The following is a 25,259-nucleotide window of genomic DNA, read 5'->3' as shown; positions in this document are numbered from 1 at the left end:
TAACCTTTCCTATATAGTCATTATCCTGCCCTAACTATTCCATTAAATTCTCAAACATACTGAGAATCTAATGTGTAATGAGCTCCACCATTATCCTGGTGGTACATATCTCAATGACCCACTAAATGGGTCATTGGATTCCAAGTAAAACCCATTTGGTCACATTTGATCCATACCAAGATCCAACACTTTGTTCATGTCAACATAAAACTCAAAGGGCTTACCCCTCAACCTCAGGTTGGTCATACCAGGATCCAATTCATGTCAGCATGCATAAAACTCAAAGGGCTTACCCCTCAACCTCAGGGAGTCACCAAGCTTCAGCATAAGCAAAGACTTCGTGAATATTATTCTCTCTACCCACACTGAGAATAGTTTTTCATGACTTCGACCTTGTGGCAAGGGACACACTTTGAGCATTAAATTCACAACCACCACCTTAATCGAGTTGACCCACCTACCCTGGTCTACAAAGCTCTTGTGAGTGAATCATGGAGTTTCTAACTTGATTTTCAAGGAACTAATCCATTTATATACCCTATTATTTTACCCGATTTTTTATCTAGTTTTTTATACCATTTCTTAATTCATCCTAATTTTTTTATGACGAGGAACCCTAGACGAAGCGAGGAAAACCCCGGATAGGCTCTCACGGCCACCCTACCTTAGGTGGCCCGCCTCTTAAGTTGTACAAGAGGGAGATTTCACCATTGTTGCCCACTAGCTGCAGATATGTCCCCCACATGCATTGAGTATTCAATGGAAGCTTACAAGAAATATGGCTTAATATTAATCGCCTTGGCGGATCAGGGTTGGGTTCGATCCACCAAGATGGTTTGGTGAGAGCAGCACGGCGCCAGTTGCGTAAAAATGAAAATGCCAAGGTTAGTATTGATTTCTAAGCAACACAAACCTGGCATAAATGTTGCATTTTTTATTACATTATTTATGTCATAATGTATTATTATATGCATATCTTGAAAGTAATTTAAGTACGGGTGTGAATGTGTCGGGTTTGGTTCGGACCCAAGTAGAACCAGACTTAGACCTGTTTTTTTTGGGTATAGTATCGGGTCTGGACCTAGGTTTAATCGGGTCTACTGTAAGAGAAACTATACCCGGAGCCAATAAGAACTACATGAACAAGACCACGACCATACCTAGTAAAATAATATTTTTTTATCATTTTTACATTAAAAAATTGCATGTCTTAATCGTAACTCGGGTTGGGCCCAAGTCTGGTATAAAATTTCATAAACTATACCTAAATCCATGTATTAATCGGACTTTCGAGCCCAGACTTGGGTCGTATTATTTATCACCATACCCGGAACCTATAGGGTTTGGTCTGGATAAACCCAACCCGTTGACACCCCTAATTTAAGAGGTTATTTGACCATTTCTCAAAATTTCATGAGTTTCTTTCAGTTACGCTGCTTTTTGGATCCATGGTGTTTGTAAGAGTGGGAGGAACAACAGTTTAAATTGCTATAATCAATCATATTGAATGCAACAACTTTTTAACATGGCACTCACTGTTCGATATTGTTTTGCGGTTTCTAATATTGGTAATAGGGGTGTCAACGAGTCGGGTTTGGTTCAAACTCTGGTGGAACCAAACCCAGACATGATTCGAGATTATGGTACCGAGTCTCGATCCAGATTTATTTAGACCCATCATAAGAAAACCATACCCGGATCCTATAAAGATTACATGAACCAGACCCAAACCATACCCGGTAATAATATTTTTATTTTTTTACATTGAAAAATTAAGGATCTTAGTTGGAACTCGGGTCAGTCTCGAGTCTGGTATGAAATTTCACAAACCTTACCTGGCTCAATATATTAATAGGATCCTTTGAGTTCGACCCAAATTCTTATCAGTCCTTATTTATCACCAAACCTTAACCCTATAGGGCTTGGTATGGGTTGGGTCTGTGTCAAACCCGACCCATTAACACCACTAATTGGTAATATAATATAGCTCACTCATAGTTTTGATAGTTGAAATATCTTGAACAGTGTTTTGTTTCTTTGGAGTTTGGACACATTCAATACAAATGAATGTTTGAGCTACCATCTTAATTCTTAAGCGTAAGGTAAGGATGTAAATGGGTTGGATTTGGTTCAGAACTAATTGAACCTTGCTTAATCGGATTTTGATTCAAATTTGGATTCTAAAGGAAAAAGGTAATATTGAATCAAGATCCGATCAACTAGTCGGACATAATCGATATATAAATAGGTCCTTCAAATTGGGATTCGGTTTAGATTCATATTCAGTTTAACCTTGTGATGTAACGCATCCATTCTCACGTGCGATGTATTGTCCCTGCCCGAACTCATGCCATCATATAGGGGTGCCAACAGGTTGGGTTTGGTTCAGACCCAGGTGGAACCAGTCTTGGACCAGATTTTTTAGTATGGTATCAGGTCCAGACCTGGGTTTAATCGGGTCTAATATAAGAAAAATTATACCCGGATCCGATAAGAACTACATGAATCAGACTCGAACCATACATGTTAAAATAATATTTTTTATCAATTTTACATTGAAAAATTGAGGGTCTTAATCGGAACTCGGGTCGGGTCCGAGTCTTGTATAAAATTTCATAAACTATACCAGGGTCCATGTATTAATTGGACCTTTGGATCTGAACTCGGGTCTTCTTATTTATCACCATACCGGGACCCTATAGGGTTTGGTCCCGGTAAACCAGACCCGTTGACACCCCTACAAAGAAAACATGACGTATCCAAACATCTAAACACATATGCGATTCGGATTCGGAACCGTAAAAAATTGCAAAACCTCCATCCTAAATCCAACCCATTTGCATTCACTTGTACAAGAAATAGCAAGCTTCAATTCAATACACAATAATCAAATGACGAAATCACCCTCCGAGGACAGCGACCATTGAGGACATAAGTTTACATTGTTTAAGCAAAGTCAAACGATAAGATCGTCTCACCAAAGCAAACCCCTCCCCTGACCGTTACCAAAAATTTGGTACGATTACCCGAAAGCGGTACGTGCGCACGAGGCTACCGCAACGACGGTGAGGTCTCCCGCCTGGAACCGACGACGCGCAGGAAAACGTCACTTCTGCTGCGACTGCTAAACCCTACCGATCATGTCCACCGCGCTGCTGCCGAGCTTCGCGTCGGCGACGGCCTGAATTCCCGACGAATACGCCGGGAACGAACCAGGAACCCTGTGCGCATAGTATACTGGCTGTGGAACCGCGCCCTCCGGGATCACGCCGGCCGGATAATCGAAGGCGTCGCCGGCCGGCCTCGCCTCCGGCGCCATCGTTTGGTACACCTGCCCAGGAGAAACCCTAGGCCGGAGGATCGTCGGAAGAGGGAGGCCCTCCAGGGGAATCGCGCTTCTCGGCATCACCGGCTGAGCATAGGAAAGCGGAACGGCTCCGGTCGGGATGTAATACAACGGCACCGGCGTGATCGACGGTGCTCCGGCCGGATAGTTAGATTCCGGGAAGAATGGCCATACCTGTTCCTGGCGTGCGAACGTTGTTGTGTTCGGGAAACCCTCGACAGTTGGGTTCGGCGGCTCTGACGCCCTAGCCGGGAGCCCGCCCTCCGGCTTCATCTTGAGCAGCGGGAGATCCGTGATCGGCGGGATGGAGATCGCGGAGGAAGAGGAAGAGATGTGCGGCGGTGGCGTCGCCGGAGGAGCCGGGAATCCAGGATCGGAAACCGGCGCTTGATCGCCGGCGATCTGCCGGTGCTTGGCCTTCGGAGCGACCGGCGGCCTCTGGCTTCCGTCATCGTGGTCGAGGCTTTCCGGCTGATCGAAACCGAAGAGGAAGTCTGGCACCTCCGAGACGACGGACGAGGCCTCCGATCGGCGCCGCTCGAGCTCCGGTGCCGGAGCTCCCCTAGCGGACCCGCCGCCGTTCAGGGCGTCGAGGAACCAATCCCCGCGCTTGGATCCGTCGAGGAACGCCCCGAGGCAGTCGGACGAGGCCGGGAACAGGAAGAGGCGGAGCCTAGCCGTGCGGCCGCCGGAGACGGAGAGGCGGTCGTACTCCTCCATCATGTTCTCCACGTCCTCGTCCGTGGTGACGGAGATGAGAGCGTCGAGGTCCTCATTGGGGAGCTGGTACTTCACGGCGACGTCGTCGCCAGAGATCTTCGAAAGCTTCGCCATCAGGCCGCCGAAGCCCGTGTTCCGGCCGACCGCGACGATCCGCGTCTCGCCGCCGACGTACCGGAGATGATTGTCGGTGGGGCGGGGGAGGATCCGCCCGCCGAAGGAGCACATGAACCGGACACGTGGCTGCCCCTCGTCCGTCCATCTCTGGTTGTACTCGGCGTCGCTTCCGCGGCTGACGGTGGTGGAGCGTGGGGACGAGCCCACCGAGTCGGCGTATCCAACGGAGTCCGGCTCGGACGGAGGGTGACTTGCAGCCGCCATCGAATCTCTGGCAAGGCGTGTGGTTTTTCCGGCGAGTCTTCCGGTCCGACTCCGGCCATCCACCTGTCTCTTCAACACATCGATGTTTGAGCCCTGCAAGATAAACAAAAGCCGAGAAATTTCACCTGTTTCCGAAAACTAACAAACTGTCGATGGTAGTATCCAAAAGGGACAGAATTTCCGGGTTGCTTGTGAGTTTCGAATTTCTAGAAGGTTATTTTGGTCATTTCAGCGTTTTGCGTGTGATGTGCGACTGGCTCTTGGTTAGTTGTGTGATGTGGAAAACGCGAATATTGGGGAGGTTGGATTCTTTCTAATTGACTAAAATGCCCTCAAGTAAAACGTTCACGATACCTGTTTGGATGTTGCCAAAAGTATGAAACTTCGGGTAGGAAGTTTAGAAAATCTAGCGACTTGTAGAATTTGGGATCTAGAAAGAATCGTAAATCTGAAAATCCAGAAAATTCTGGGGTTTTAGCGGCATTTAGACACACACACCGTACATTAGTAGGATACGATGACTCCAACAACCGTCTCATGTGCACACAATGAATTATTTAGCAGAGGGTGAGTCCCACCGCGTTAGGGATAGGGGATAGCAGTGGACCGGGGGGACAATGCCTCCACCCCTGCCCCATCTCAAAATTCCGCCCTCCATCCCCACTCCAAACGGGGCAAGGTAGGGCGGGGCCCCGTTTCTCTCACACGGGTTTTGATTTTAACCTTCATTCCCCGACTCCATCCCCGTTTCATGTCTTCCATCCGCGGTCCAAATGGGGCGAGGCGGGGTGGTGCCCCGTTTTCCCCTGATCCACTGCCATCCCTACACCGGGTGTACAGACGCGGGCTTCATCCATGAAGGCTTGAGTGTGGGTGGCCATACCCGGAGATTACTCATTTCAGTGGGGAACTTCGGCATAAAAAAATAATAATAATTTTCATTTTGATGATTTCTATTTTTTTTTATCGGCAGGGAAGTTGTCATAAAAAAAACCAGCATCATGGATATGAATTGCCCCAAGAGTAAGATGGCAAAACATATTCCTCAATAAATTTGAAGGGAACCTTTGGGAATCACAGAAATCCAAAATTGTAAGAACTTCGAATCCTACATAACTAACAAATCCTATTTAAAATCATCATAATTTCATCATGAAATCAAACTTCTGATGCAATCAAGAAAATAAGAAATTCCTCATGACAGAGTACCCACAAATTGAAAAACCAGGCACTTTTAGCTTTATTTGATGAAGGAGAAAACTTTTGGTATCATCGTTTTAAGAGAAAAACCGATGCCAATCCTGTTGATTTGCAACTTGCAAGTCTCCCAAAGAGTCATATTTTGCAAATCAATCATGTCTAAGGTGATAAAAATTGCTGCCAATTTAAAAAAAATGAAAGCACCAGCAACCATATATTTGTAATACAACTAGTTGCATACAAGATGACCTAAAATTAAGAATATGACCAGCAAAAGAAACAAACAGGAAAGGAAAAGATTTACATACCCTTTTTTTGGGAGGATTTAATTAATTGGTACGCTGTTAGGACCTGCAAAGATGGAAAAATTTGGTGGGGTTTGATGGGGAGACGGGAAAGAAGAGGAAGGAGAGGAGAAAGAAAGGGGTTCAACTTTTAGAAGCTAGATGATGATAGATTGGTACGGCCCCAGTTTTGGGGTCGAAACCGAAGGCTCGGATTAATATATGGAGCTGAGTATGGTTTGTGAAATTTCATACCCGAAGCCGACCTGAGTCCGGATTAAGATCCACAATTTTTTAATGACAAATGATAAAAAATATTATTTTGTCGGGTATGGTTTGGGTTTTGTTCAAGCAATCCTTATAGGATCCGGGGCATGATTTCTCTTATGGTGGTCTGATTAGACTCGAGTCCGGACTTGATACCATCATCTCAAATGAGATTTGAGTATGATATAATATCTAGATCCAAACCAAACCCGACCCGTTGACACCTCTACCCTCAAATGGGCATAAAAAAGAAAAGTTCCTTTATATAGCGACTCTGTCCTACAACAACGTCTTGATAGCAGCCTGCTATCTTTATCTTTTCAGCTTTTTCCTGATGTGATATGTAGGGATGCACAATGAGCCGGCTTGAGCTCGGCTAGGGTTCGGGCTCAACTTGGTTAAGCTCGGCTCGAAGTTCGTCCGTGCTTTAAATGAGTCAAGCTTGAACATGGTTCTAAGAGCAAATGAGCCGAGCTTGATCAGCCTACTGAGCTCGGTAGGCTTGAATACAAGTATATATATATAATATATTTGCAATTCTATTCAACAAGATATGTTAGTGTAATGAGTAGGCTATAAAGTACTTTTAGTTTGTATGCATTGTTTTCGGTGTTAATGACTAAAATTTATACTTACTTTGGCTTAGTGGTGGGTCACTTGAAAAACTTGATAGAGGTTTGTGTTCAAAAACCACCTTGAACAATGTTTATAAAAAAATGAATTGTTTGGAATGCCTCCAAACTCTGCTCAGAACCGAGCTGAGTTTGGAGAAAGGCATTCAAGCTCGGCTCCGAGCTTGGACAGATATATTTTGCACAGAACCCAGTTCAAACAGCACAAGCTTAGCTCGAACTCGGCTGGTGTGCATCGCTAGTGACATGGTCATATAGCCGTGCTTTATAGAAAAAATACTGCATAAAAGAAGCCACTTCCACAACACCTCTACATATTAGAAAATTATCCATATGTTTTTTTTAATATGAAGCAACCAAAGAGATGATGCCATGTGTATAAGATGAGTAGCATTTAGAAATCATACAGAAGATGATAACCGTTTTTCTTACACCTTTACATGTGGCAGCACTCTTAGTTTTCTAGTTTTAAATGTATGAAGCTTTTTCACCTAATGGATTATGTGTAAATTGATAAGTATTTCTCTCTGTTTGTATTTGATTGTGTCTTTCTATATTTAAGTTGACATCTGAGTATTTATAACCTTCCTTGAGTTGGATTCACTCAATAAATTAGCCCCTATCTGGTTCCATTTGAGGGACACACAAAGAGATATATAGATAGAGAGAGCATCTACAGGCAAGTTCTTTCAACATATATGTGCATCAATGCATCATGTATTACATTTTTATTTTTACCTGGTCTCTGCCATCATTGTGGAGTAGTTCTGTTTTTTTTTGTAATATTCTAATTATATTTATACCATATAATTATTTATTTTGTATTTTTCATGTTATTATTTATTTATTTTCGTTTCTTTCTAGTTTTCCTTTGTTTTCTTCGTGTTTCTTTTTCACTTCTCACACACTTCCACAATCGCCTCTAAAACGATATTTGTTTCATTACTCGCTTCCTAGTTTAAGTATCCATTTCACTTTATGGTAACTATGAGATGTACAATAATACCATCCTAAGAAAGCATCTTTTTTATGTTTGAGAGGATCCTGAGAAAGCATCTATCAATCAAGAACAAGGAGATGACATCATATGATGTCATAATGACATATAGCATGCCTTGATAAGGCCTGGATGCGGGAGGATCACATGTAATAACCAATCATGCCATGAAAAAGACTTTAAAAGATTGCAGTTTATTAAATGAAGTCATGATTCTGATTTTGATCTTCACCTAACTTCTATCTTAAAGTGGTACACAATCTACATCACTTACTAGTTGTATTGTACAATGCATCACATCACTGCTGTGTTTTCATGATGTTTATCTCTCCAATCAATAACTGAACAATTACCATTCAATGGAACTCATTGGCTTACTGGTTTAGCAAAGCCTAATTGATATCTCACTTGACATATTAAGCTTCACCAAATAAATAATTCAAATACTTAATAGGATTTTTTTTTCTAAATTAATGAGGGTACAAACTGGATCTAGTTTGGGAAGCAAATGTAACAGTAGCTTCTCGATCACGTTTTTATTAGGAGACTTAAAATTTTTAAAATTTGCAGATTTTTGCAGGAAAAATGATGCTGTGATCAGGAGGGTCTCTCATGAGCTCCCCAGGATTCGATACCCAACTATACTAATGAACAATGACAAATGAACAAAATACTAAAATGATCCAAATACAAAAGATCCAAATAATAAAAAATATATAAAATTGAATGCAAATGGATCTTTATGGACCTAAGTCTTCTTCTCTAATCCTGCATCAGCAAATCTGGTCAAAAAAATAACATTAATCATTACATAAACAGACAAAAATGAAATGGCCACTTTTAAGAATATACCGGTTATCTAAAAAATTCAGCACCTTGGTCAAACTAGTTGTCCAAGTTGTCGCCTAAAAAATTCAAGCACCATGAAAGTTGGCGCCTGAAAAAATCTTTCACATTGTTTCCAACCAAACAAAACTGTCTATATAAGATGAAAAAGTGGAAGGCCAATTCTGACCAAGATTTCCTCTCTCTCTCTCTCTCTCTCTCTCTCTCTATATATATATATATATATATATATATATATATATATATATATATATATATATATATATATATATATATATATATATATATATATATATATATAGCAAAAGAAATCTTGCAATTGAAGAAAAAATTGTTTTGGGGGAAAACATTTTGGAAATCTTTATAGGCAGAAAATAAAATCAAAGCATCAATGACATGAGAAAAATGTCAAAAGAATAAGATAATAAGAAAATCAAAAGAAAGTTGTAATATATTGCCAAAGTATAAACCACAAACCAAAACATTAATTAAAACAATAAGAAAATGAGAAAATCACATTAAAACCAAAAGAAAATTGTGTGAAATGGAAATCAATTGAATGTGCCATGATTTACATGCTTTATTAGTTTTTTGGGATAAATCACGATAAATTCAATATATTGGCTATACCTGCGACACTGCCCTGACTCCAGCTTTGCCTTAGCGTTTAATATAAAATTACCAATGTTTTTGTGCAGATGGCAGCACTATATGCAGAGCTTGAAGATTAGACTTAGTACCACATCGGTAATGTAAATGCACATTTGCAAAATTCAATGCGCTAATCCATCATGACATGTGGACTCTAACTCTACCATGTTTTTTTTAATCCAAGAGAAAAAAACCCAACGTAACATTGGTTATTGATTGGACTGGTCCGGATCCTGCCATTTGTGTCAAGCAGTTCTAGCTGCGGGTTTAATGTCATAACTGGACCTAGAGTTGCACTGTCTTAAGAGAAGGGTCTAATTTGAGCTTGAAACCAACCAGGGGTCATTCCCCAAATTGGCTACCAAGCACTAGGCTCAATTTTAAGGATGTAAACCGTTTGGATTTGGGTTGGATCTGGATTCAAATGGTGAAAAGCACACATCAGATCTGGCTTTTTACTTGTAACCAGATCTGGGTATCTGTTAACTTCAGAAATCTGTTGGATTTGTAGCAAAATATCAAAACCGTATCCACCTCTGATTATAGTCGAGTATGGTTTTGGCTTACCAAATCTAACTAAATGGGGTTGGATTCTCGGCTACCAAATAAAATCCGATCCATTGACATCCCTCCCTATTCAGTTTTGATCGGAATCTTTTGCGTTTTAAAGTCAATTTGTCAAGATTCTTGGTAAGGCTCAGGATTTGGTTGGTGATGCCATTGTCAAGTCTGAATCCATGTGGGGTATACCTTCAAAGTGATTTGGCCGTATCCGACTAGGTAGGCCCAAAGTCACTTTAATCAAGATGACCTAAAGGAAAAAAATTAATTTATTAGAATAATTTAATGGATACCGTTATCAAGTATGGATTCCATTGTTGTCTTTTGTAGATGATAATTTAAAAGAAGATTTGGATATGTGAACTCTCCTCATCAAAAGTGAATTTGGTCTTCATGCTAAACGTAAAAATTTATGGACCTTTTAAAGAAAAGAGACCCGATCCGTAGACTAGAAAAGGTGCGGTGCGTGTTTGTCTTTCAATCTCTTCAGGACTTGGTAAGTCAGGTTTGGACAAGTTGAGAACTATAAGAAACTCAGACCACAAAACTATATATCCGGAGTAGGGGTGGCAAAATCTGACACGACCCGCCAACCCGCTTCTTAGCCGGGTTCGGGTTTGGCTTATAAACGGGTTTGTGTCGTAAACGGGTCGACCCACCTAACCCGTTTATTAAACGGGTCAGGTTCGTATTAGGGGTATGCCAACCCGGCTGACCCGTTTAATAAATGGGTTAGGCGGGCGGGTCAACCCGTTTACCCGAACCCGACCCACCAACCCGTTTACCCGACCCCAACCCGCCCGCCAACCCGTTTACTCAAACTCGACCCGCCAACCCGCCCCCTAACCCGCCAACCCATTTACCCGACCTGACCCGTTTATTAAACGGGTTAACCGTGTTGTATCGGGTTACCCGTTTAATAAATGGGTCGGGTTCGTGTTTGCCACAGGCGACCCGTTTAATAAACGGGTCAGGTTTGTGTTGAGGTATGCCGACCCGCCAACCCTACCTGATTGCCACCCCTAATCCGGAGTCATGCATCAGACTAGATGAACTAATAAAAAGTACCAAGTCAATTTGCTAGTTACTGAAGATGAGTAACAGTAGTAAATTGGAATGTTTAAAAAAAAAAAGTTGTACAGGAGAAAGGTTACGAGGGAGAGAGAGTTCATCCCCCATCTTCATACCCCTTTCAATGGGTCGGGTCAGGGTTGACCTGGACCTGCTCATATAACTAATAACCAAATTCGGGTTCGGGATTTGTCGGGTCATGAAAATAAAATCCCAGACTCGACCCGGATAATTGTAAAACTTATTTTTATTATATATATAATACTTGGATCAAGTACCCAGAAAAAAATCATGACCCAAGCTCGGCCTGCATATTGTTCGGGTCGGCAATTTTCATACACATGCCCGGTAATTCAGGTTTGAATCAGGTCAGGTACTGATACAAGTTGGACCCATTGACAGTCCTACCTCTCTTAAATCTAATGATGCAAATTGTATTGATCCAATCTGACCTTATATAGATGGATTTAGAATGGTCAATTTAACAAGAATAAACCCTATGATCTTTTATATTACAAAATTTTGTGTTTTGTCAACTGTTGATTTTTCAATCGCCAAAAAATCCTGCACACAAGTGTAATTTTGATGATTTAAATGTCCATCTTCACTAAATGAATGATGTAAATCACATCTGAGGAGTATGATTTGATTCAAACAACTTGCATCAATGAAATTCTAAGGAGGGTATGAAGATAGAGTAGAGGATGAGTGGAAAAAATTAATAAAGGGAGTTTTCACTTTTTTTTCAATAAAAAACATCCATCATGCGCACATGATGACGCTGAGTGCGCTGCAGTCTTAAAAAATGACCTTTAGCGTGCTTTTGAACTGCGTGTGGGCAAAAAATTAGACATTTAGCTGTGCTTCAAAAGCACCACTAATGGCCCTTTCCATGTTTTTGTGGTGTGTAAAAGGCCTTTAGCAGCGCTTTTGAAATGCCACTAAAGGTCTTGATGGAAATTAGCCATTTAGCAGTGCTTTAAAAGCACCTTTAAAGGTCATTTTTGATGTTATATCGTGCTGAGCATCCATCAGGAGCACGCTCAGCGGGCATCCATTCAGTCAGGCTCAAAAGTGGTCAGGCAGCTCTCTCTCTCTCTCTCTCTCTCTCTCTCTCTATATATATATATATATATATATATATATATATAGAGAGAGAGAGAGAGAGAGAGAGAGAGAGAGAGAGAGGACAAGCAAATCATCCACTGTTATCTGATCATTATCTAAAACTGATCGCGCGTTGATCAGCAGCAACGTGTTTTTTTGTATAAAAGGATTCTTTTTCTCCTAGAATATTTGTTGCTGCCATGACTGCCGCTAATGCTTTAATTTTGCTCAAAATCAACGCATCACAGTGGTCTCTCCTCTATATAGGTAGGGGTGGCAAAACCTGACACGACCCGCCAACCCGCCTCTTAGGCGGGTTCGGGTTTGGAAAAAACGAACCCGTTTAATAAACGGATCAACCTGCCTAACCCGTTTATTAAACGGGTCGAGTTCGTGTTAGGGGTATGCCAACCCGCCTGACCCGTTTAATAAACGGGTTAGGTGGGTGGGTCAACCCGCCAACTCGTCTGCCAACCCGCCAACCTGAGAACCCGTTTACCTGACCCAACCCATTTATTAAATGGGTTGGCGGGTCGTGTCGGGTTACCGGTTTATTAAATAGGCCGGGTACGTGTTTGCCACAGCCGACCCGTTTAATAAACGGGTCGGGTTCGGGTTGAGGTATGCTGACACGCCAACCCGACCCGATTGCCACCCCTATATATAGGGTAGGGCGTAACTCTTAGTGAACGCACACCCATCCCTAAAATGGCATTTTCCACGACTGCTTTAGCGGCAGTAGAGACTGCCTAAAGCCAACAAATCACAAAAAAAAACACAGATTGCCCCTCTATGATTGGGCGATTGTTATGCTCAATTGTATATATATATATATATATATATATATATATATAGTTGCCGTTTCTTCTTTCCAGGGATGGTATAGAAGTGGGGCAAAAAGAGTGATGCAAAGAATTATTTTATTGGAAGTCGTCTTGTTTACTTCAAATGAATAAAAGGATTATACGTGGACAATCATGTGGCACAGAACGGGTGCGGCTTGGTTAACGGCTTCCTTACCTCCTGCTGTTAAGTCGCCCCCAAAAATACACACTAAGGTCATGACTAGGGGTGTGAACGGATCGGGTTTGGTTTGGACTCGGGTGAAAACAGACATGGTCTCGATTTTCGGGTATGATATCGAGTTCAGACTCAGTTCTAATCGGATCCATCATAAGAGTAACTATACCCGGAGCCAATAAGAACTACATGAACCATATCCGGGCCATACCCGGTAAAATAATATTTTTTATCATTTTTACATTGAAAATTTGTGGGACTTAATCAAAACTCGTGTCGGCCCCGGGTAGTATAAAATTTGACAAACTATACGCTGCTATAGTCCGTGTCTTAATGAGGTCTTCTTATTTATCACCATACCCAGACTTTATAGGGTTTGGTCCGGGTTGGATTCCGGACCGGTTGACACCCATAGTCCTGACTACACAGCAGCCAAGGACACAAAGTGGCCCGTCACCCTCACGATGGCGACAGTTCAAACCCTAAAAATCAACAGCCCACAACGTGGACCACATTGTTGCTTTTTTCTATTATTTTTTCAACACCACCATTTTGTTTTCACATTTGTCTCCTCCCTCCCTCTGACCAGCAAATGGAACAAGCAAATTACTGGTACTACAATAAAAGAAGCTAGAAGTAGAAGTAGAAGAAGAAGAGCACAAATACAGAAAACTGGTGCATACTTTGCAGCAATTAAGTCCATCGTTCACCTAGGTGAGTCTTCTTCTCTAACCCTTGCTAGTTCATTGCCTCTACGCTTTTCCGTTGAAGAGAAAGGAGCGTTATGTTTTGGTTGCATCCCTGCAAATTTGATTCATCCTTTTTCTTTCTTTCCCTAGAAGGTTTTCTTTCTTTTTTTTCTCTCTTTTTTTTGGGGAAATGGATCTATTAATTTAATGTAAGGTGCATTAACATGTGCACATTCTCATGTTGGTAGAAAGATAGAACCTGACTAGGAGACCTCTGACTTGCAATACCAACAAGCTCTGGTGCTAGAAACTGGCAAAAGTTATGGCTGGATTTTGAATTCCAATGTCATAATCATTTTGCTGACAGAAGGTTGTAGTCAAAATCCAACCATGTTGCATCTGGTTTTTAGCTTCCCGTTCGTGATAGAAATTTGGTATCGGCTGGACAGAATCCCCAACTAGATTGCAGTTTGGCCCGCACCAAGGAACTGTCAGAAAAGACCGCCCAGTATGTTTCCACAGTGAGATTGTGCTTTTCTGAGAGAAACACAGTGAACTATACATGGATTCTTGGTTTCATGGCTTTTCTGTGTCCAGTTTTGCACCCATGGCATGTTTGGCATTTGGTAGTCCATGATACACTGGAAAACTAGTCTCTCTCTCTCTCTCTCTCTATATATATATATATATATATAGAGAGAGAGAGAGAGAGAGAGAGAAGATGGTTTTTGCTAACCATTTTTTAGTGAACAGTTGCTTAATCGGACTTTTAAAAGGTTTTTTTTTTTATGTTCTGATTTTTAAAGCCGTTCGGGCAATCTTTGGAACAGTTCAAGATTTTTATAAGTATTTAAGTCTTTAAAAAATTATGATTTATAAATAAAAAATATGATCCAAGTGTCGTTCCCTGATAACATAATTGTGGTCATCAGCAGTACAATGACAACCAAGCATTTGTCCTATGTTTCAAGTCCACATAAAGTGTTTAGTCTGACCTTAGGTTAGACAGTGCAAATCGACAATGAACTTTGTCAAGTTACTTAGATGCCCCTTCTCTCTCTCTCTCTCTCTCTCTCTCTCTCTCTCATGTGCAATTATATTGCAAGTCTCATGTGCCGCTGCTCCTGACCACCAATCATCTTCCCGGCACAGCTTGTGAGCTGTGGGCTCAACAGTAGATGTATGGCAGTCACGTGCAGCTGCACATGCATTTTGTGCAATATAATTGCACTTAATCCAGCCAGACCTCTGCCCTTAAAGCAAGAGCCACTGTGCAGAATTTTGAGGGTGGATCAGCTACAATCGCATTTCCCACTTTAGTGTGCCGCTACACCTTATCTACCCTTCATCTTCCATTAGACCACACAACTGACAGGTTGTACCTTAGAAATGGAGGGCAGTCGGCATACTCAAAGTGTACAATGTGATTGCACTAACAAATCTAACTGAATCAATGTTATTTTTAACGGTTTGTGGCCCCAAATTAAAAGGTGAGAGCCTGTGTTTTAGGAGCGATATGAACATGTAAGTCGACGATTTTATACACAAAGTGCCAACAAAATATATGTAACTAGAAGAAGATTCTACAATCCAACCCCTCAAAATCGGACCCGTGTCCGGATCTCCTGGACCGAAACCCATCTACGGTTAATAGAGAGGAAAAACTGTAATATCTTTCAACTGCTAGGAGCAATACCGTCATTTCGCATTTAAGGGTATTTTCGTCCTTTGAGCATATAAGTAAAGCGTTTCACTTTCCGACACGCGGGGAAGGCCGGTTGCCAAACCGTGCCGGAATAAAATTCCTGAGTTTCCTTTTCCATGTGAACCATTTATAAATTGAAGAGGATCGCAAAGGGATCAACCAGCAAACGCGAGCAAGAATCCTTGGAAAAAGAAGGCGAGGAAAAGGAATCCAGGTGAGTCGTCCTCCACCACCTTCCGTTATTTCTATATCCCAAACCCCCCTCCTGTTTTTCATTCTTGTGTTTGGGAAAAATAAAAGAGAAGAGTAGTATTAGTTGGCTATCGTTTGGTGGTTACCGATATTATCGGATAACTCTTCTTGAATTATCGTTCATCCGGTATTCTTCCATGATATAACCACTGACGTCCTACATTTGAGGTTTAGATCAGATTCATTGTCAAATGTAGGACACTGTAGAATATTGGCGTTTTCTGTACTCTTGATAATATATTTTGTACTGATGTATGCAGTTATTCAATAAGAGAAAACCGAATTATCGTTTTTTCCCTGCTATCGTTTTTCTATTTCTCGTTTTTTACAAGTAGTGAATTAGTTTTCCCTCTTCCTTTATGCTTCAGTTCTTCTGAATTCCAAACCCAGAAAAGGGTGGACCCAAAAGATGGATATCTGTAATCCAGGCAATTCCAACGTTGGATCCGGACAGGACAATTTGGGCCGAACCGTATCCATTCATAAGATCCCACTATTACCACCATATAGGGGTGTCAACGGGTCGGATCTGGTTCGGACCCAAGTGGGATCGAATTCAGATCTGACTTGAGGTGCTGACTGATTACTGCAGTAAAACAAGATTTTTTCGGCCAGTTTTTATTGTTTGAGAAGAAAAGTCCAGACACGGATGAGTTTACTTTTTAACTCCATCACCCGTGTGTCCCCGGTGACATGACCGGACACTGTCATGTACAACCATTTTTTATAATTTTAATATTATTACAATAAAAATGCGTTTTTAAATATTAAAATATGAAAAAATATAGGTTTTTTATTAAAAGTTATAAAAATTTCATTTTCTCGTCTCCTATTTTCCAAAAGAATTTCAAACTTGCGAACCGAACCCCCGTCACGTGTCCTTGTATCCACGAATCTTTGTTACACAGCTTTGCAAGTGAAAAATTGGTCATTTATATGTTTAAGTTTAATAGGGTATTTGTACTAAGAGAAGATTTTGATGTTTAATATCAATTAGAATCAATAGTTTGATGGTCATCTGAAAATCACCTAAATTTTAAAGTTTTTTTAAGAATTCGTTATAGACACGTGGCAGCAAAAGGCTGTGAAGACTTGATTTCCAGGACACCGTTTTGTCATCTGTGACTGTCTTATAGATTGTTTCATCAACGCTAGGATATTGTTTTTGCCACTGTGTAGACTTATGTTCACTGCCATGCAGTTGTAGAGTCAAAAGCAGAGTGTTCATGGCCTCCAACGATGGAAATGGAACCGCTGTTGCTGTTAAGGTCTGTGAATTCAGTGTTTTAGGTGTTCCTTTAGCTTATTCAAGTTCATGGTCTCTTTCTAAACCCAAGGAAAATATTGCTTGCAACTTACAGGGCAAATATGCAGCACTTGTTGTATGCTGGATCCTTGGAAATGGGTCTCTCATTTCATGGAACAGCATGCTGACAATTGGAGATTATTATGGTTACTTGTTTCCTGTGAGTCTCTACTCTGTATACACTCATGTTGCTGTTTCTTTCATTTTTATGTGTAAAAGATATATGATGGCCTTGATGAAAGATTGTTTTGATTACCATGCATGTTTCTTTGATGAATGCAGAAGTACCACCCTTCAAGGGTTCTCACTTTAGTGTACCAACCATTCGCCTTGGGAACCGTTTCTCTGCTGACATACAATGAAGCAAAACTTAATACCAGGCGTCGGAACTTGAATGGCTACATGCTGTTCTTTATAAGTTCTCTGCTTGTAATAGCTGTAAGTTTTCTCTTGCAGGATGTCCTCCTTTGAGACAATGCTGTCTTGAAAAGTATATAGTTTGATGAAAATATTAAACTTGTCTATGAAGTATGTCTCTGTTTGTGTATGTAGAGAGAGAGAGAGAGAGAGAGAGAGAGAGAGAGAGAGAGAGAGAGAGAGAGAGAGAGAGAGAGAGAGAGAGAGAGATTCAAAGTGGTGTAAGATAATTTAGAAAGACTAGAGATAATACTTGAGATTGATTGTAATTTGTTAGGCTTAAAAATGAATGAAAGATTATCTTTTCCATTTTATAAAGGTAAATTGCTTGCCTTCGAAACAACTATCTAAGAGGAATGGTAAATCTCTAAATTTCTTAGTAATTCAGGCCATGTCTTTTACATTGAGTATAGTAACTGTTAGAAGATTGCAAGAATTGATACAAGATTTATAGCACTGAAAATTTCAAACATTCATGTTTGGTTAGTTGGATTTGGCAACATCTGGAAGGGGAGGAATCGGCACTTATATTGGCATTTGTGCCATTAGTGGAGCATTTGGAATTGCAGATGGTCATGTCCAGGGAGGAATGTTAGGTGATTTATCTCTGATGCGTCCTGATTTTATACAGGTAAGGAAGCTAGTAAGGCTGCTTATTCTTGATCATTGTTCATTTTTTTTCATATTACTGACTTTGCTTCTCCATAATGCAGTCATTCATGGCTGGTCTTGCTGCTTCGGGTGCTCTAGTATCTATTTTGAGATTTATCACAAAAGCAGCCTTCGAAAATTCTAAAAATGGTCTTCGAAAGGGAGCGAGTGAGTTTTTTTTAAGAAATATTTTGTCACAAGAATATAGTTATGGCTACCATTCATATACGTAATGTTAGATCCCATCTTCAGGGTCCAAAATCAAATTAATAATCTTTCATGTTGAAAGAATCTCCTAGAATAGCTTGGGATGCCCATTTATGTTCTAGGCAAGGTGAATAATCTGATGGATGAATTTTGGTTGGTATGACACTATGACTTTCTATGGAGTATCTGCCTACATATACAAGAGTAAACAAAAGCATATTTCTATTTAAGAAGTTTTTAGATGCTAAATGGATGGTGTAATGTAATCTCCTGCTTCCTCTGCGCCTTTTCCTGGTTTTAGCTGTCAGAATTTTGAGAGATGAAAGAATGAAGATTCCATGTCTTGTTTACTCCCAAATTATGGATCAGGTTATTACTAGATTTCTCCAAAGGTTATAAATCTTAAGCAGTTTGAAACCATATTGAGAAATCCTATCAAACTTGTGTGGTCCGTTGCAGAAGGAAGCCCTTCTGAAAAAGTATTTCATTTGATAAATTGAATGCACTTATAGTCGTAAGGTTGGAATGTTAAACCAGTTCTACACTCTCAGTGTAATGTGATAGCCAGATCAGTTTGATTGATCTCAACTATGGGATCTCTGGTTAGATTCCTACCAGAGGGGTACCCCCAACATGGCTATCAAAAATTGAAAAAATATACCAGTTGGGTACCTCGAATACTGTTGGATTTTATATAAATCCAGAGGAACTTTTTCTTATAAAATCAAGGGAGTATGAAGTTTCCCCTTGCAAATTCTTTATGGACAGATATGAAAGGGGCTAGTCAGAAGATCTTTTGGTTGATTATAATTTCATTCATCACATAATATGTTTCTACTGATTATGTTTTTAACATCTGTATTATGGAGATCCATCCCCAAGCTTCCATTAATTTAACTACTGTTTGCTTATGTAGTTCTCTTTTTCTCTCTATGTTCACTATTTGAGCTGGTGTGCGTTCTTCTCTATGCATTTGTCTTCCCTAAACTGGAAATTGTGAAGTATTACCGTTCGAAGGCAGCTTCAGAAGGATCAAAGACTGTCGCAGCTGACCTTGCTGCGGGAGGTATCCAGCTACAACCTAACCAAAAGGTAAGGCCAAGGCTGCTATTTGTATAAACATCCTTTGTATATGTGCAATTAACTTGTGAAAAAAAAGTATGCCAAATTTCATTACTGATTTGAAAATTTAATGATTTTTTGCAGGATGAGGAGGATCCAAAGGACTTTGAACGCCTGAGTAACAAAGAACTGCTTTTGCAGAACAAAGATTATGCCATTGATCTGTATCTTATATATGTGTTGACACTGTCCATATTCCCTGGGTTTCTGTATGAAGATACAGGATCACACAGCCTAGGTTCTTGGTATGTGCTATTCTACTTCCCCTTTCAAACTGAATTTGTACCGTTATTCTAGTTTTTTTGGTTACTTGGTGCCTTATATTTCATTTGCTATATGGCAATGCAATTTGTTATGAAAATTTTGGTTTTCCTATTTTCTTTTGTCAATCAACCTTCCCAGTAGCAAAGCATGATTAAAGTGAAGATATTTTTTACTTACATTAGTATATACAATTTCAAAAAAACTAATGAGAATCATGGTTTGCAACTTTGATAGTTCTAAAGTCACATTTATCAATCTGTGACAAGCCAATATCCAGATTCTAGCTTGTTGAAGTACATTCAAGTCTAACATGGCCCAACTGGGACCCATCTGTTTTAGGTTATCTTACTTCCTTACTATGAAAATAATAGATTTCATGCAATTATAACATCAGAAAGCATGATCTATGAAGATAATACTAGTTTCCAATTAGCAATTCTCAAATCCCATTTATTATTAAATGTGCTAGTTGAGGGCCTAGACTGGTAAGGCTTAAGCTATTTTCCTACTTAACATGTCCTAACTGATCAGGCCCCTCTGTTTTAGATTGGGTACTATGTTTGGGACACGTAGAACCTAATTTTAGGACTACTAGTCCATTTCATGCATAATTTTTTAGGCCCATCTACTTAGCAGTCTGTGCTGGGCAGGAAAATCTACTTGCACAGTGAGAAACTAAAGCTCACTCTTAGAAAAAAAAAACCATTTTACTCAGAATTAACTATGTTATCTTTATTCATGTTCATCAGTTCATGTAGTTTCATGCTTTCAATTGCAGCAGTATGGATCTGGAGTGGGAGTACAAGTATGCGATAGTCCTAAGAGTACAAAACTATAGATGTATGATACACTTAAAAGTGTCAGAATGTGTGTGGTCAGTGTGTGCTTTTGGTACTTAGGTGGTGTTAGGGGTAGAGTAGTTGCAGCAGCAATTCTGTGTCTTTGTATATGTGTGCATGCATGTGTGCATGTGGCTTATTTGATATTTACTGGTACTGAGAATAGTGAAAAGATCAGGTGCAATATGATTGCATAAATATTTGTGCATTAAGCACCTGATCACCCTCCACCTTGGGAACATGGCCTGTCAGGTGTGGGGCCCAAGACCTGATGCAGGGTGATCGGGTGCTTAATGCACAATTTTTTTGCAATCATATTGTACCCGGGATCTAGAGAATATAACCCCAAAACTCAAGACTGCAGCATCATGCTGCCACTTTTGTGAAATTGATGGTGTTTTGTGAACTAACAGGCAGATGGCAATATGTTGGGTCTGGGTTGAGTCCATTCTCATTTGGGTGACCCACCTCGTCTTGAGTCATCTTTTGCAGAGAGTCAAACTTGGTTTGACTTGTGGAGATATATTTTTGTCCATATTTTAAGTGGTGGTTCTAATAGCTTTGAGTTCTCTATTGTTGTAATGAAACGTGGTGAGAAACATGAGAGTATGAGGTTCCTCTTCATTGTGAGAGAATAAAGACTTAGGACTTCTTCTATCACTAAGAGAGCATAAAGAGGGGATTCTTGTAAGTTAAAGCATTGTAACCTGATTTTACATAGTGAATTTGCTGCAGCGGCCCCGTGGTTTTTTCCTTTTCTTTTGAAGAGGGTTTTCCATGTAAATCAGTGTTTTTTCCTTTCCTTTGATCTTCTTTGTGGTTTAATATTTATATTGCATTGTTTGCGCTATGTGTTTGCTTTGGTGGAGGTGGTTGCACACTGTTTAATGTAGTTGGAGTTTATGTAATTGTGCACACCAAGTATTTGTTGAATTCCCTAAGCGATTCACATAGATGGGAAGTGCTGCTTATTTCCGCTTTTCTTGATTTCTCCCCAACACAATATTGGTAAAGAAGGTGTTGAGTTTACACATGGCAGTGGACAACTGTTGGCGATTCTTTTTCAAACACAACAGCTAGATATTTTCCTTATTCTGTATGGATACCTGTTTGACTATCAGCTTTATTCTGTGGCAATGAAATTGATAAATACTTCTTGCCACATTCTAATCGAGAATACTTCCCCAAGTGTAATTTTCTGTAAAGTAAATTTTGACTGACTGGATAGTGAAAATGCTGATATTCTAATCATCCCTTTCAGGTATGCACTTGTTCTGATAGCAACATTCAATGTAACTGATCTCATTGGGAGGTATACTCCTTTGATCAAAATGGTAAAGATAACTTCGAGAGGGTTCCTTACCTTGGCATGTCTTTCACGGTTTCTGCTGATCCCGGCGTTCTACCTCACGGCCAAGTATGGAGACCAGGGATGGATGATCATGATAACTTCAATCTTGGGAATAACCAATGGCCACCTCACTGTCTGTATTCTAACAGAAGCACCTAAAGGTTACAAGGTTGGTTATATTTCTGCTGTTGATTCATTGGCAGATTTCTTCACTTAAGCATGAGTTGAGGGGCTGTCAAGGAGTTGAAACCTGTCAGGCCACTAGTTCTTGATAAAGTTCGGTGACAGCGACTCTAGGCTTTAGAGAATTTTGCATTTAAGGAGATAAGTTTTCTGTTTTGCAGGGACCAGAGCAGAATGCATTGGGGAACTTGTTATGTTGTTTCCTGTTGGCAGGAATCTTTTCAGGAGTTGTACTTGATTGGTTGTGGCTCATAGGCAAGGGTTGGTGAAGTAAGAATAAATTCAAAGCTGATTCTTATTCAACATTCCGTTGTTTCAAGTCATTGATTATTGCAACAGTGATGAGCTTTCCTTAGATGGAAAATATTAAGAAATTAAAGATATAAAAGTAGAGATTGTCTGAAGTTCCTGGACATGTACCATGGTGGTATGCTTTCTAATTCACATTCCAACTCATCATGAACTTTTGAAAATATATTTTTTTGGCATTATGCTTTGCTCCAGAGTTACCAGAAGCTTCATATGGGAAGCACACTTCCCAAAACCTCGTTTCAAAACCACTTCCAAAACTTGATGTGAATATTGATTCTCTCACCCAGGGTTATCGGAAGCCCATAGGACATGGGGAAGTGTGTTTCAAAAGTGCAAAATGTGGTGCTTCCGAAATGCACTGGGAAGCGTCAAAAAAATTTGGGAAGCACGCCTTCCAATTCAAGGAAAGCTCGCTTTCCATTCTTTTTTTATTTTGTTGTATTTTTCTTTTTCTTTCTTTTTTTCCTTTTTTCGCTTTCCCTTCACTTTAGGTTTGCTTCCTAAGATGCTTCCGAGATGATTTCTGGTTAGCTTTTAAGTTGTCCTGCGCTTTCGGTTTCTTAAAATTTTGGAGTGCCTCGCTTCAAGCTTTAAGCTTCCGCTTCTCGCTCCCGCTTCCAAAACTGGCAACTCTGCTCTTACCCTTTTCATATGCTTTTACATGTTTCTTTCCTAGTTTTCTACATGCTTCCTATGTGCTTTTCTTACGTTTTGCACGTGCTTAGTTTCACGCTTTTCACTCACTTCTCATGTACTTTTCTAAATTGACAACCATCATTTTTAGATTTTGAGAAGAATATAATTCTTATACTACAAAATAATAAATTTTATGAAGTCATTTTTATGGTAGTTTTTATTCCCTTCCTGTTCGATTAGTATTTCGCTTTTCGTTTGATCCCATATCACTTTCTTTTTTATTCTTATTTTGTTTTTAAATGGATTCCTCACTTACCGCTTATAAATTTTAAAATGCCTTGCTCCTCGCTTACACTTGTCGTTTTGTTTCCTTTTGCTTTCTAGCATGATAACCTTGCCTTGCTCCCACGTGCTTGGCTCATTTAAGCCCGGCTTGAGCTTGTTCCTGTCTAATGAACCAAGCTTAAGTGCAATTAAGCTTAGTATATAGTATATATGTATATAGAATCACTAGAACATGAGAACTGAAATATGCGAGCCAAAATATGAAAATTGAAAGTATGGACATTTTTTAACACTTTTTTTTTGCAAATCCAACCATGTGGATGTGCTTGGCATGATGAATTTGCTAGGAATCAACCATTGGATCATGTATTTTCGATGAAAAATAGGATTTTTGAATGCTTGAATATTTATGAAGAATACGAGCCATTGATTTTAAAGCCTTAAAAAATTCTCATTTATGCATCAAAATTCGACTGAATCAAGAGCGTGTTCTTATGAAACCAAGCATGTAGTTCACATATGTGTGGTTAGATTCGAGAGAAAAGAAAAAAAAATCATAAAAATTATAATTCACACATTAGTTCTTATATTTCCAGTTCTCATATTCTAGTGACACTACGTATATATACATGTGTTGCATTTAAAAAAAAACAGAAGAAAGACTCCTATACACATTCAAGTTGAGCTCAGCCAGGCTTGAACCTGAGCTGAGCTGAGCTCGAGCCTGGTATTTTTGGACAAGCAAAGCGAACTCATCAAGCGCAAGCTCGGGTTGGCTCTTGTTTTGCAGCTCTATGCATAATCACATTAGATTTGAGGCAGGATGGATGCAGCAGATTTTCCTTTGATTGTGTCTCTTAAACCGGAACATTTTCAGTTTTTCACTACCTTCTAAATAAAGTGGGCTTCTCACTGTGTGACAGGGACACGCTAGTTGGAGGCCTTGTCTTAGGAGAGGGGATGGAGACACTCCGCATGACATGTTATAATACCTGACCAATGCCATTTATGTACCTCTATCATTTCTTACATTTTAGTATTCATAAATATATTTTGGTTGTGAGGGCGTTGAGTAGAAGATGTTAAATTATGTATATATAAATAAATAAATAAATAAATATATATATATATATATATATATATATACATACGTATATATATATGAGTATATATATACATATATGTATATATACATAATTTATTTCATTTTATTTTTCGGTACAACCAAAAACCCGATAGGGGTGTTTTGGTAAATTACTATGTATCTTTTCTCTTTTTGTACTTTTCTTTTTTCTTTCTTTTTACTTTTTTCTTTTTCTTTTTTTATCTTTTATTTTTCCTTTTTGAAGGACCATAAGGGGCCCCACCCATCTAGTCGTTGGGGCCCCAACGGTCATATTTATAACCGTTGGGGCTCCCAACGACTGGAAGGGAGCCCCCCTTATGGTCCCTCTTTTAGCTCTCCTCCTTTATAAATAGAGGAGACTCACACTTGTAATGGTATGGGGTTTTCACCCTCTTCTTTCTTTCTTCAATAATATTCAACTTATGACTTTAAGTCATTTCTCCTTTTGTGGGTTTTTTGTATACACTTTTAGTGTTTGTGTTCTTGGCTCTTGTGATCACTCTTAAAGAGTGTTTTTTGCTTTATTGGTGCTTCCACCCCTCTTCATTACATGGTATCAGAGCAAGGTTGGTGATCAGGCTTCTTTTTGTTATCTTGGGACGTGTGACTCTCAAGCTTTTGAAGAAAGGAAGACTATTCGGTACCTATGGAACGCGATTCTAAAGTTGAGCTTTCTTTTAAGCTCAATGGATCCAATTATCTTATGTGGGCCTCCGCTATGGAAAATCATCTAAGAGGTAAGAAACTTTGGGGTTTTGTTATGTGAACTACTCCCGAACCCTCTCTTGTTCTCACTAAAATCGAAAATGAGGTTGAAAAAGCTTTAGATGG

The 25,259-nt window shown here is 39.9% G+C and overlaps 2 protein-coding genes across 3 annotated transcripts; one reads left to right on the top strand and one right to left on the bottom strand.

Annotated features, from left to right (window-relative positions):
- Positions 1-2,823: 2,823 nt before the first annotated feature.
- On the bottom strand, positions 2,824-6,093 carry LOC149822979 (uncharacterized). The gene is made up of 2 exons (XM_089981350.1): positions 5,956-6,093; positions 2,824-4,540 (listed from the first exon to the last, which is right to left on the bottom strand). The coding sequence occupies exon 2, from the start codon at positions 4,445-4,447 to the stop codon at positions 3,125-3,127; it is 1,323 nt and encodes a 440-aa protein (XP_089837476.1). The 5' UTR covers positions 4,448-4,540; positions 5,956-6,093; the 3' UTR covers positions 2,824-3,124.
- Positions 6,094-13,740: 7,647 nt separating this feature from the next.
- LOC149822978 (equilibrative nucleotide transporter 3-like) lies at positions 13,741-22,448 on the top strand. 2 transcript variants are annotated; one of them, XM_089981349.1, is made up of 11 exons: positions 13,741-13,797; positions 15,618-15,691; positions 16,931-16,997; positions 17,091-17,195; positions 17,318-17,473; positions 17,940-18,083; positions 18,166-18,271; positions 19,227-19,402; positions 19,517-19,677; positions 21,797-22,055; positions 22,231-22,448. In XM_089981349.1, the coding sequence occupies exons 3-11, from the start codon at positions 16,956-16,958 to the stop codon at positions 22,336-22,338; spliced, it is 1,257 nt and encodes a 418-aa protein (XP_089837475.1). In that variant the 5' UTR covers positions 13,741-13,797; positions 15,618-15,691; positions 16,931-16,955; the 3' UTR covers positions 22,339-22,448. The 2 variants fall into 2 exon arrangements, with proteins under 2 accessions (XP_089837475.1, XP_089837474.1); XM_089981348.1 differs by lacking the exon at positions 13,741-13,797 and having other exon boundaries at positions 15,547-15,691.
- The last annotated feature ends 2,811 nt before the right edge of the window (positions 22,449-25,259 follow it).

This window comes from Nuphar pumila, chromosome 11 (assembly GCF_984573655.1).
Source record: "Nuphar pumila chromosome 11, dmNupPumi1.hap1.1, whole genome shotgun sequence".
Classification (NCBI taxonomy): domain Eukaryota; kingdom Viridiplantae; phylum Streptophyta; class Magnoliopsida; order Nymphaeales; family Nymphaeaceae; genus Nuphar; species Nuphar pumila.
Note: the sequence above shows the minus strand (reverse complement) of the source record. Positions and strands in the feature narration are given on the sequence as shown.

Bases quoted from the DNA above. Each gene is read 5' to 3' on its own strand.
- LOC149822979 (XM_089981350.1), bottom strand. From the start codon at position 4,447: ATGGCGGCTGCAAGTCACCCTCCGTCCGAGCCGGACTCCGTTGGATAC.
- LOC149822978 (XM_089981349.1), top strand. From the start codon at position 16,956: ATGGCCTCCAACGATGGAAATGGAACCGCTGTTGCTGTTAAG. The intron at 17,196-17,317 runs GTGAGTCTCTAC...TGATGAATGCAG, and splicing joins ATTATGGTTACTTGTTTCCT to AAGTACCACCCTTCAAGGGT. The intron at 19,678-21,796 runs GTATGTGCTATT...CATCCCTTTCAG, and splicing joins TCACACAGCCTAGGTTCTTG to GTATGCACTTGTTCTGATAG.